Raw genomic sequence first — 12,184 nt, forward strand, 5'->3', positions numbered from 1 at the left:
ATTCATGTTTTTTTTTTTTTTTTTTTTATCTTTTTCTCCTTAAAAAAAGACCCTTTAATACTTTTTGTAATAATGGTTTGGTGGTGGTGAGCTTCTTTAGCCCCTTCTTGTCTGGGAAGCTCTTACCTGTCCTTTGATTCTGAATGTTAGACTTGCTGGATGGAGTAATCTGGAATGTAGCTCCTTGTCTTTTCATCACTTTGAATAATTCCTGCCAATCCTTTCTGACCCTAATGGAACCCAGGACCCTTCACTCCGCAGGCCGACGCTCTACCCACTGAGCCAAACCGGCCAGGGCCTAAATCCCTTTCTGAATTGAACCACCAACCTGTAAGAAACCTGGAAGCGCTTCCAGAGAAACGCAAAGGGCCACGTGCCGGAAGGTCGGCCAATCAGAGCCGGGCTGGGCCAGGCGCCGCCAAGGAGGTAGTGCGCACGCGCGCGGGCTCTTCCCCCATTGGCTGCGCGGAAGCGGGATCTTTGAGCTCTCGCGGTGCGGGGAGCTGTCTACCCCGGTTCCTCCCGCGGACAACTCCGCTTCCTTCGGGTCCTCGCCCGTGGCTTCCCCGGAGAACCGCCCGGCGACAGCCTGTAGGCTCGCGTGGAGCTCCGCGAGGAGAGGCCTCCGAGGGAGGAGGGAAGGTCGGCGGCGAAGCAGGCGGGGCCGCCTCCTGCGGGTCCCGGGGGCGATCTGAGGTGTGGGGCGCCCCTGGCCGCGGGTCCTGGGGGGCGGGGGCGGCGGTGGGGGGTGCGTTTTTGGCGGAGCCTCCGGGAGCGGGAACTGCGGGCGGTGATGCCTCCGCGTCCGCTCGGCCGGGCCGTTGCTGACTGCCCGGTGGCGTTTCTTCCCCCGGGTTGGCCCACGCCCTCACGGTGTTGATCATTAGCGGGGGTTTTGTAGGCCGGTTCAGTGGGCCATGACGTCAGAAGAGCAGGTGAAGCTCACAGCCGCAGAGGCGGCGGTGGATGGTTCTTGGTGGTTTGTTTACATCCTTGCTCCCGGGGGTTCGGATGGGGGCACCCCTCCCACCTTCAAAGCCACACGAGCCCACAGATTTCGGTCACGACCCCCCTGGTCGAGCTACACCCTTCCCTGCCCCGCCTCACAGGGCCTTGTGTGTTAAGCATCCAGTAGTAATTAGACATGGTATTATTACAGATAACCTAGGGTGCTTACTGTGTGTAAGCTTTGTCCTAAGTGCTTGCAGTGTTTCATTTAACCCAACAGCACCGTGAGTCATTATGATTGCTGTACCCCCTATTATAGATGAAGAAATGGAGACACAGAGATTAGGCACACTGCGCAGAGTCACACACCAGGAAGTGTCAGTCCAGGTGTTCACCTTATATTCAGGTTTTTACCCTTAAAGCTGTATTCTTAGTGACGACATGACACTGTTACCTTCAAAGATGTGTTCGTCATTATTCTCTGCATTGCCCCAAAGTTCAGGCTTTCTGATGTGTGGCAGCTGTCAGCCATTGACTAGGGAGGACAGAAGCAGGTAGGGTGTTCGCATCATCTCAGAACTTGTAGCATCCCAGTAGGGCTGCCAAGTGGGCATTATTTCTTTATTTTTTTATTATTTTTTAAATATATTATTGATTTCAAAGAGGAAGGGAGAGGGAGAGAAACATTAAGGGTGGGCTGCCTCCTGCACGCCCCCTATTGGGGAACAAGCCCGCAACCAAGGTACTTGCCCTTGACTGGAATGGAACCTGGGACCTTTCAGTCCTCAAGCCCACGCTCTGTTCACTGAGCCAAACCAGCTACAGCCAAATGGGCATTATTTCCCAGGGCCTGGGCAAAGGGCTCAGATAGTTCTAATTTAAGAGGTGGCAAGGAAGCTGAAATAGTTAGGGAGAAATATACTGATGCCTGCAGTTTTAAATGTGTTAGGTTAGGTGACTGATGGATGTAAATGGCAGAGCTAGAATTCAAGTCAATTTAGAATCTGTTTTCTGAACCACCACCACTCGGTGCTGCTTCTCTCTTGCCTACATTCTCAAATTCATTTAAAAAAAAAATAGGATAAATAGGAGGGTTGAAGAATTAGAAATCGTGTATTAGGTCTGGAAGGGTTTCAGGGTTTAAGGTGGTGATGAAAGAAATTTTACCATCTAGTCCATTCTCTTTATTTTACAAATGAGGGAATTGATATCCAGAGAGTTTAAATAGTTTGCCCAAAGTTTCTAGCTGCTGTATTTTTCTAGTGTTCTTTTTAAAAGCAGTTTTGGTCAGAATTTTCAGAGTTTTACAGGGGGATCTGACTAAATGCAGAAAATAAAACCCAATTTCATGATGTGGACATCATTTTTATTAATGATGTCGAGAATTTATTACTTTAATTAAGTAGACTCATCATTATCTTGTTATTTCAGTTGAGCTATTGTCATCTAAAAGCCCCTTGAGTTTTTCCATATAAACTTTCTATTGTTCTATTTCATTTGACCATTAAGGGTCTAACATTTGTATGTTGTAATTCATCATGTTGCAGTTGTCAATTATGTATCCAGGGACATGTAATATTCTGTTGGCCCATTTTAAAGGGGATGAGGTTAGTGAGGTTATTTTGGCATGTCTTATTTAGACAGAATCTGTATTGACCACTGCTATTGGTAAATACTGCTTCTCAAGTACACATAGTTACAAACCAATTTTGATTAAAACCATTAATTTGCTCTAAGATTGTGTTAATAGAGATCTATTTTGCCCTTGAATAAGAAAGTAGAGAATGCCCTCCACTGCTAACCCCTCAAACTGTACAAGGGCTACCCAGCACAATGTGAATGTCCCCACTCACCACGGAAACCGAGGCAGAAAGACCTGAATCTAGTCAGACTTATGGGAGATTTTTGTTTTTGGTATTTTTCAGGTTAGTACTGCTGAACATGAGACGATCTGCAGCACCAAGTCAGTTGCAGGGGAAACCCTTCAAAAAACCAAAATTTATACCGCCAGCAAGAAGTAATCCAAGTCTGAATGAAGAGATTACAAAGCTGGATCCAGATATGCAATTGTCTGAGGTAAAAAAAAAAAAAAATTAATTAATTAATTAAAGGAAGCAATATAGAGAAGCATGTATTTGTAAAAAAATGCCATCTAAAGAGTTAACAGTACTTACTGCCTATAGGAATTTTCAGTTGACAAAGTCCTACCAACGCCTTACAAATTATTACGATTTTTTAAAAAAAGGAATGACATACAGTTGGGTCCATAAAATAAAATTCTGGCAACAGTAAAAAATACCGTACCTCTGTGAGGAAAGGGGTGGAGATTCTTGTAAAAAATTATTCTTATTGGTGTTCTTTTTTTCCTTTTAAATTGATTTTAGAGAGAGGAAGGGAGAGGGAGAGAGAGAGATAAATATCAATGATGGGAGAGAATCATTGATGGGCTGCCTCCTGGATGCCCCCTACTGGGGATCAAGCCCACAACCCAGGCATGTGCCCTGACTGGGAATTGAGCTGAGACCTCCTGGTTCATACGTCGATGCTCAACCACTGAGCCACACGGGTTGGGCTCTTTTTTTTCTTTTTTCTAATCTTCACTCGAGAATATTTTTCCATTGATTTTTAGAGAGAGTGGAAGGCGCGAAGGGGTGAGGGGAGAGAGAGAAAGAGAAACATTGATGAGAGAGACACATTGCTTGGTTGCCTCCCGCACACACCCTGACTAGGATTGGGACTCGAACCCTCAACCCAGGTGTTTGCCCTTGACTGGGAATCAAACCTGTGACCTTTCAGTGCGTGGCTGACACTCTAACTAGGGAGCCACACTGGCCCGGGTGATTTTTGTTCTTTTTAAAGATACCATATAAATAAATGAAAACTTTAAATAAGGCAGTTTAAAGACAAGCATGTAAATAATGATTTATATCATTATTCTGGACATTTCATTTTACTTGTAAAGAGTAAATGTGCCCTGGCCACATTGGCTCAGTGGACAGAGCATTGGCCCTTGGACTGAAGGGATATGGGTTTGATTCCGGTTAAGGGCAAGTACCTCGGTTGCAGGCTTGATCCCCGGGCCCAATTGGGGCATGTACAACCAATCGATGTTTCTCTGTCTTTCCCTCTCACTCTCCCTTCCAATCTTTCTAAAAACCAATGGAAAACATCCTTGGGTGAAGATAAACCAAAAAAAAAATAAAAAATTAAATGCTTGAAGCAGTCTTAATATATGCTCTTTACTACTAAGAGAAAGAATTGTTTTGATCTTAGATATATAGAAGTGAAATAAAAAATATATAAAACAGGCAATCCACACTTCTGCTACTCTATAATTCTCTGATCTATTTATGCTATGGAGGTTAAAGTCTACTAATACATTTTTTTTCTTTTTTATTGTGAGTTGTTATTTTTTTTAAAATTCAAACATACTGTGGTAGACAGAAAAATGGCTCTCTAAAAATGTCCATATCTTGCCCAGCTGGTGTGGCTCAGTGGTTGAGCATCGACCCATGACCCAGGAGGTCGTGGTTTGATTCCCAACATGGCACATGCCCGGGTTTCAGACTCAATGTACTTTAGGGGGCATGCAGGAGGCAGCCCATTGATGATTCTCTCTCATCATTGATATTTCTATCTATTCCTTCCTCTTTCTGAAATCAATAAAAACATATTTAAAACGTCCATGTCCTAATCCTTGGAACTTGTGAATATGTTACCTCACATGGTAGAAGGGACTTTTTGACTAAGTGATTAATGTTAAGGACCTTGAGGTGGGGTAGTTATCCTGGATTGTCTTGGTCGCCCCATATAATGGTCCTGAAAAGTAGAGAAGGGAGCCCTGGCCAGTGTGGCTTAGTCGGTTGGGCGTTGTCTCATGCACTGAAAGGTTTCTAATTTGATTCCCAGTTAGGGCATATGCCCGGGTTGCAGGCTCAATCCCTAAAGGGGGGCGTGCAGGGGACAGCTGATCAATGTTTCACTCTCACGTTGATGCTTCCTAAATTTGTAGCTTTTTTTTTTTTTTAAACTTGTAGCTCTTTTTAAATTAGGTATCTGGCCGAAACCGGTTTGGCTCGGTGGATAGAGCGTCGGCCTGTGGACTGAAGGGTCCCAGGTTCGATTCCGGTCAAGGGCATGTACCTTGGTTGCGGGCACATCCCCAGTGGGAGATGTGCAGGAGGCAGCTGATCGATGTTTCTTTCTCATCGATGTTTCTGACTCTCTGTCTCCCTTCTTCTCTGTAAAAAATCAATAAAATATATATAAAATAAATAAATAAATAAATAAAATAAATTAGGTATCTGTTATGTAAAAATATGGAAAATTAGATTAAATTTCTGCATAAAATACATACTTCGTTCTTTTAGGTTGCTGCAGATAATACTCTTCTCCAATCACAAGCTGATCCCACAATATACAGTTTAAATCTTCTGCCTGCTGAAGACAGTGGCAGAGAAATGAATCACGGGGAAACATGTGCAGTGCCAGCATTTAACCTACATCATTCAGGTAAGGCTGTGCTTTTTAGTAATCAGGTTTACACTTGACCAGTTTTATTACAGTACTAGAAGCCCAATGCACGAAATTCGTGCAAGGGGCTCGGCCCTTGCAGCCCCAGCTGCCTTGTGGCCCTGCCCCTGCCTACTGGTCGTTCCAGAAGGTCGTTCCGCCGTCCAGTCTAATTAGCATATTAGCTCTTTATTACATAGGCTTATTTAAACTGATTACTTAGAATGAATATGTACATTTGAAAGTTATTGATACAATACTACTAGATTGTTGGCAATTCAGATTTTTGTTGTCATAATTTATCTTTAATGATTGCATTAATCATGTAATTCAAATCTTGTACTTTATAATAGGTGTATGTCTAATACTGTTCATTGTAAAGGTATTGGTCAAATATGGTCTTTGCCTCAAGTACCAAAAGGTGTTTAAAGATTAAAAAAACAAATTTTCTAAAAAAACATGTTAACAATACTAAAATTGGAGAGGTGAACTTGAAATAAATGAAATTGTTAAATCATTATAGTCCATGGAGTAACTTCTGATCAGTTAGATGGGAATTATGAAGGTATATAATTGCAGTAAAAGCAAGCACTTAACAAATGTTCCCTCTCTCCATTGTTGAATTGAGTTAAAATAATGGCTATGGTTCTTTTTGAATCTAATAGGCCAGTATTTTTCAGATAATTAAAAAAATAATGAAGATTGTTCACAGATGTTTATTTGGCCTTGTGAAAACCAACATCAAAACTACAGTTTTCCAAATTGTATTTTATTAATTTTTGGTTGAATAAGCATATTCAGGGAGAGAGCCCCATCTGCTGGCTTGTAGAATTGTAACTGCCATCCTTAAGATACCAGTGTAAATCAACAAAAAGTGCCTTCATTGCTTAACCCTTTTCAAGGAAGTTCTTTTTTTTTTTAATACTTTTATATTTTTTTTATTGATTTCAGAGAGGAAGGAAGAGAGAGTGAGATAGAAAGATCCATGATGAGAGAGAATCATGGATTGGCTGCCTCCTGCAAGTTCCCCACTGGGGATCGAGCCCACAACCTGGGCATATGCCCTTGACTGGAATCGAACCTGGGACCTTTCGGTTCGCTGGCCGAAGCTCTATCCACTGAGCCAAACCGGCCAGGGCTTCAAGGAAGTTCTTGAGCTTGATGATGATTAATTTTACCTATAAATGGTTCATTTCTTGGTGGGGCAGAAAGGAATTTTGTATTTCCCCAATTGGCCAGAATCATTGGTACCATTTATGCTCCTCAGAACTTAAAAGTGGGGAAGGACTTTTGGAGCTGGTACCAATTCAGGGAGATTTGTAGAAACAGTTCTGGGCATGGCAGTGTAGCTGCTGCCATGTTTCACTGATTTGCTCTCATTTCTTCCTACCTTACTTTCTCCCTCTTTTCTTCTATCTTTGTTAGATGAATGTCCTATTTTCCCAGTCTTTCATCTCTACTGTCAGGCCTGTGGCAGATAATGATCATGCATGCCTGTTTTTTTGTTTTTGGTTTTTCTATCATGGTAACTAATATCTTCCCCAGCGAATGATGTTTAGACTCCACAGTATGTTACATTCCTTGTTACTGGTTTGGGGTTCCATTTGTGTTCTATGGTTTCTTGTTCTCTTCCCTGCTAACTGTGAGAAGAGAGTTAAGAGTTAAGATAAACTGAAGAGTTTACTTAATTTACTCAACCTCTAATCCCTTAATCCTTCTCCGATTTAATGCATTTACTGGACTGGGGAACCTGTGCCAACCTCCTGACACCCCCCTGCCTGTCATTCAGAGAGAGAGGTTAATTGGGGAAAAGAGCATTGTAAGAAGCATCTTGCTTTCTATAGTGATTGCTGAAGAAAGATGTTGCATATAGAAAAGCACGGAGCCCTAGCTGGTTTGGCTCAGTGGGTAGAGTGTCTGGAAGGACGCCTGGTCTAATTAGCATATTACGCTTTTATTATTATAGATGTGTGTGTGTGTGTATGTACGTACATATATAGATATATGTTTTTATTTCAGAGAGAGGGAAAGGGAGAGAGCAATGGAAACATCAACAATGAGAATCTTCAATGGGCTGCCTCCTGCATGTCCCCTACTGGGGGTTGAGCCTGTAATCCAGGCATGTGCCCAGACCAGGAATCGAACCATGACCTCCTGGTTCATGGGTTGACACTCAGCCACTGAGCCACAATGGGCCGGGAAAAAATTCACCATTTTAACCATTTTAAAGTGTGCAAGTCAGTGGCATTTAGCACATTTACAGTGTTTTGCAACCATTACAATATCTAGTTTCAGAACATTTTCATCACACTAAAAGCAATCCCAGGGCCAATTAATCAGTCAACTCATCATTCCCCACTCTCTCCCCAGCTCTGGTAACCACTAATCTGCTTTCGGTCTCTATGGTTTTGCCTGTTTTGGACATTTCATATGAATAGAATCCTACAATATATAGTTCCTTGTGACCTTTTTTGTTTTTTTAAAAAAAGATAGGTAATGAGTGCACATGGTAAAAAATTCAGAAGTCGTGAAGAATACAGTAATAGTAAGAAGTCCTCTTTCCCTGATCCTTCGCCATCTAGTTTCTTTCTCCAGAGGCAACCAGTTACCAGTATTTGGGTATCTATGAGATATTTTGTACATTTGGAAACATTTGTATGTAATATATTTTCCCCATATAAATTATTGTTCACTAGCTGCACTGTTCTATATTTTGCATTTTTACTGTAACAGTCTGTCTTTGAAATCTTTTTGTCAGTACATTTAGAACTACCTCTTTCTATTTAAAAACTACATAATATCCTATTGTATGGGTTTGCCAAGTATATTTAACCAGAGCCTTATTGGATTGCTTAGCTTTTTTGTTATTACAAACAAAGCTATAGTGAATATACAGTATATATATTTTTGTTTTTTATTGATTAAGGTATTACATATGTGTCCTTATCCCCCCATTGCCCCCTTACTCCCCTGGTGTCTGTGTCCATTGGTTAGGCCTATATGCATGCATACAAGTCCTTTGGTTGATTTCTCCCCCTTACTCACACCCTCCCCTACCTTCCCTCTGAGGTTTGACGGTCTGATCAAATATCAATGTATTATAAACATAGGTAAGACTATATCAATAGGGTAAATACATTGGAGTAGGGTGCTGGTCTCAAGGTGTGTGCATTTGTCATTTTGACAGATAATGATGAATTGCCTTCTGAAGATACTACAACTTTATATTCCCACCAGCAATGTATGAACAGTGCATATGTCATTTATTGTGATGCTCAAGCCATATGAAAGTACATACAGGCATACCTCGTTTTATTGCACTTTGTTTTATTGGGCTTTGCAAATAATGTGTTTTACAAATTGAAGGTTTGTGGCAACCCTGTATTGAGCAGTTCTGTTGATTCCATTTTTCAATAGTATTTGTTCACTTTTGTGTCTCTGGGTCACATTTTGGTAATTCTCACAATATTTCAGAATTTTTTATTACTGTTATACTTGTTGTGATTTGTGATCAGTACAAATTGTCAGTTACAGCCCTAGCTGGTTTGGCTCAGTGGATAGAGTGTCAGCCTGTGGACTGAAGGGTCCCAGGTTCGATTCTGGTCAAGGGCACATGCCCGGTTGCAGGCTCAATCCCCAGTAGGAGGTAGCCGATCAATGATTCTCTCTTACTGATGTTTCTATCTCTCTCTCCCTCTCCCTTCCTCTTGGAAATCAATAAAAAAATATTTTTAAAAATGGTCAGTTATAAAATAGTAACAAGGTATAGTCAGTATTGTAATGACTATGTATGGTGACAGGTGGGTACTAGACTTATCAGGGAAATCACTTTGTAAATTGTAAGTCTGAGTACTATGCTGTACACCTGAAACTAATATAATATTGAATGTCAACTGTAATTATAAAACAAAAACAAACTTGATGTGATAGTGTTCTATTTCTGCCCCTAACAAAAGGAATTGGTTTATCTGAACTGGCCTGTCTGGAGGCCTCTGGGCTCCTACTCTGAAAGACCCAACTCCTCGAGGACATAGGTTACAGATTATGTAGGGCAAAATCACAAGGCACCAAGGGCCAGCGGCTAGGGGGTTGAGGGTCATAGTAGGAGCTGATTGGTCAGAGGCGAGATAAGGGTAATAAATCATTCCTTCAGGTCTTGAGGACAACTCCCAGGTCAGCTGGGTGTCCAGAACTACTTTCAAGAACAAGTAACCAAGAGGGTTTTCCTGCCTTAGGGCTCAGGAGCTGTTATCTTTAGCCTGCCAGGGGATTAAACCTTAGGGTGATCATTACTCAGAACTGGGCTATTGTCTTCTGCTGTCTCAGGAGTCAAGGATCATCAGGGCAGTGAAGCTAGCTGAGAGAGAGAAGAAAAATATGATGGCTTTAAAACTACAGTTTAAATCAAATCAGAATTATACAGATCCTCAGTGATGTGGCCTTCGCCTAATTTGAATTAAGTATGGTAAACAGAGGGCTTCAGGCAGATACCCCTTAAGTCCCATTCTTTCTGGTTTGCCTAGCAAGAATTTGCCTGCCAGGTATGTTCCCCTCCTCCCCAACTACCTGTAAATCCTCCATTTTTCTGAAATCTAATACTCCTGTCCATCCCCCTTTCTCCTTTGTCCAAAATGTCTTATATACCCAGTGTTGCCTCACTGTCTTCGGAATTTTCATACCTCTGAAATTACCCATGCACATATATTAAAACCTTTTCTTCTGTAAAAACAATAAAATAAAATAAAAATTGAAGCCTGTCTGGTATGCTCAGTGGTTGAGCATCAACCTATGAACCAAGAGTCATGGTTTGATTCCTAGTCAGGGGACCTGCCTGGGTTTTGGTCTCTATCCCCAGTGTGGGGCGTGCAGAGGGCAGCCGATTAATGATTCTCTCTCATTATTGATGTTTCCATCTCTCTCTCTCCCTCTCTCCCTCTCTCCCTCTCCCCCTCTCCCCCTCTCTCCCTCTCTCCCTCTCCCCCTCTCCCCCTCTCCCCCTCTCCCTCTCCTTCTCTCCCTCTCCTTTCCTCTCTGAAATCAATAAAAATACATTAAAAAAAAGAAATCTGTCTTTCATTTTAATGCTGCCTAATGTAGACCATAGTATTGTAAAAAATAATATAAATGGAGCCATTTCAAAATGGAGTTGTAGCTGTCATCCCAGAGGAACTGCCTTGCCTGTATGTCTTAGTCCTCAAATCTTTGGAATGTTAAAACTGGGCAAAACAATATTTAATCTGAGCCTAAAGCAACATTGTGTTCCACAGAACTATTTGCAAAGATAACAAGAAAGCAGTTATTATGACTACTGTACTGAAAATTAAAGACATTTTTAAGAATCAGCATCATTCTTTTAGCTTATCTGTATCTACAGAAATTCCTTCCTTAGCTTATTAGCACCCTTGATTCTATTCATGTAATTATTCCCCTTTTCTGTCTCATAAATACCCCTTGCCTTCACCTCCTAATTGGAAGACTTTGGGTTTCTGTCTGAATCACTGCTTCCGGAATAGCTATTGTTTTGATCCTCAAGTAAATACTTGTTGTCTCTCGTTTTGCTAATTTATTTTTAGGTTAACAGTTTTGGAAGGTTTTACAAATGTAAAATATTAATGGATTTCCCCAGATCGATGTCCAGAATGCCACTTCACACGTCCATCAACAGTACTGAAGAGTGCTCTTTGCCCTGCCCCCTTATCTGCTCTTGACATTTTCACACTTTAAGAATTTTGCCAATCTTATGGAAGAAAGTCATTTTTACTATACATTTCCTTGATAATTTGGTGAGATTGAATGGTTTTTCATATTTTTATTAGCATTTTGTTTCTTAATATAATATCTGCATTTTCCCCCCAAAATAACAAAATATTATTTAAAGATAGTATATATCTTATATTCTTGTTTTTCTTTGCATATCTGTGGTCAGGTTGCTGGGATGAGTCAATTTTCAATTCCCATCTCTATGGACAATAATCATTACTATTTACAACAATTTATTGAGCAATAAAACTGACCAAAGGCAGTGAAAAGCTAGAACTACTAACAAATCAGACTACTCAGTAGGGTATGCCAGACAACACACCTTGCATTCCATAGTGAAACCCAAAATATGTCCAAAATGTGGTTGGGTCTGAGTTCTTTGTCTCATAAAACTGAAGAATGGATTCAGGGACAAAAATGGTGGGAAGAAAACAGAATTTATTGGAGGGGGAGGGGGGAACAAAGCTTGTGGGAGGAGATATGTGGACTTCCTGCTGCAAGACAGCAGGAAGGGGGCCCCAAATGGGTTACCCATTTAAGCTATTTGTTTAGGGCAGTGATGGCGAACCTTTTGAGCTCGGCGTGTCAGCATTTGGAAAAACCCTAACTTAACTCTGGTGCCGTGTCACATATAGAAATTTTTTGATCTTTGCAACGATAGTAAAACAAAGACTTATATTTTTGATATTTATTTTATATATTTAAATGCCATTTAACAAAGAAAAATCAACCAAAAAATTGCGTTTGCGTGTCACCTCTGACACGTGTGTCATAGGTTCGCCATCACTGGTTTAAGGGATGTTTATATACTCTGTTAGCTTCTGATTGGTCCCTTTAAGGCAGCGGTTCTCAGCCTGTGGGTCGCGACCCCTTTGGGGGTCAAACGACCCTTTCACAGGGGTCACCTAAGACCATCAGAAAACACATATATAATTACATATTGTTTTTGTGATTAATCACTATG

The 12,184-nt window shown here is 41.3% G+C and overlaps 1 protein-coding gene across 3 annotated transcripts in view; it reads left to right on the forward strand.

Moving 5' to 3' along the window:
• Nucleotides 1–472: 472 nt before the first annotated feature.
• RAD54B (RAD54 homolog B) overlaps nucleotides 473–12,184 on the forward strand; it is a 54,653-nt gene continuing 42,941 nt past the window's right edge. For all 3 annotated transcript variants that reach the window (XM_059672244.1, XM_059672243.1, XM_059672245.1), the window contains exons 1-3: nucleotides 473–696; nucleotides 2,874–3,024; nucleotides 5,319–5,460. In XM_059672244.1, coding sequence (XP_059528227.1) covers nucleotides 2,890–3,024; nucleotides 5,319–5,460 — 277 coding nt within the window. In that variant the 5' untranslated portion in view covers nucleotides 473–696; nucleotides 2,874–2,889. The remainder of the gene's footprint in view (nucleotides 697–2,873; nucleotides 3,025–5,318; nucleotides 5,461–12,184) is intronic.

This window comes from Myotis daubentonii, chromosome 17 (genome assembly GCF_963259705.1).
Source record: "Myotis daubentonii chromosome 17, mMyoDau2.1, whole genome shotgun sequence".
Classification (NCBI taxonomy): domain Eukaryota; kingdom Metazoa; phylum Chordata; class Mammalia; order Chiroptera; family Vespertilionidae; genus Myotis; species Myotis daubentonii.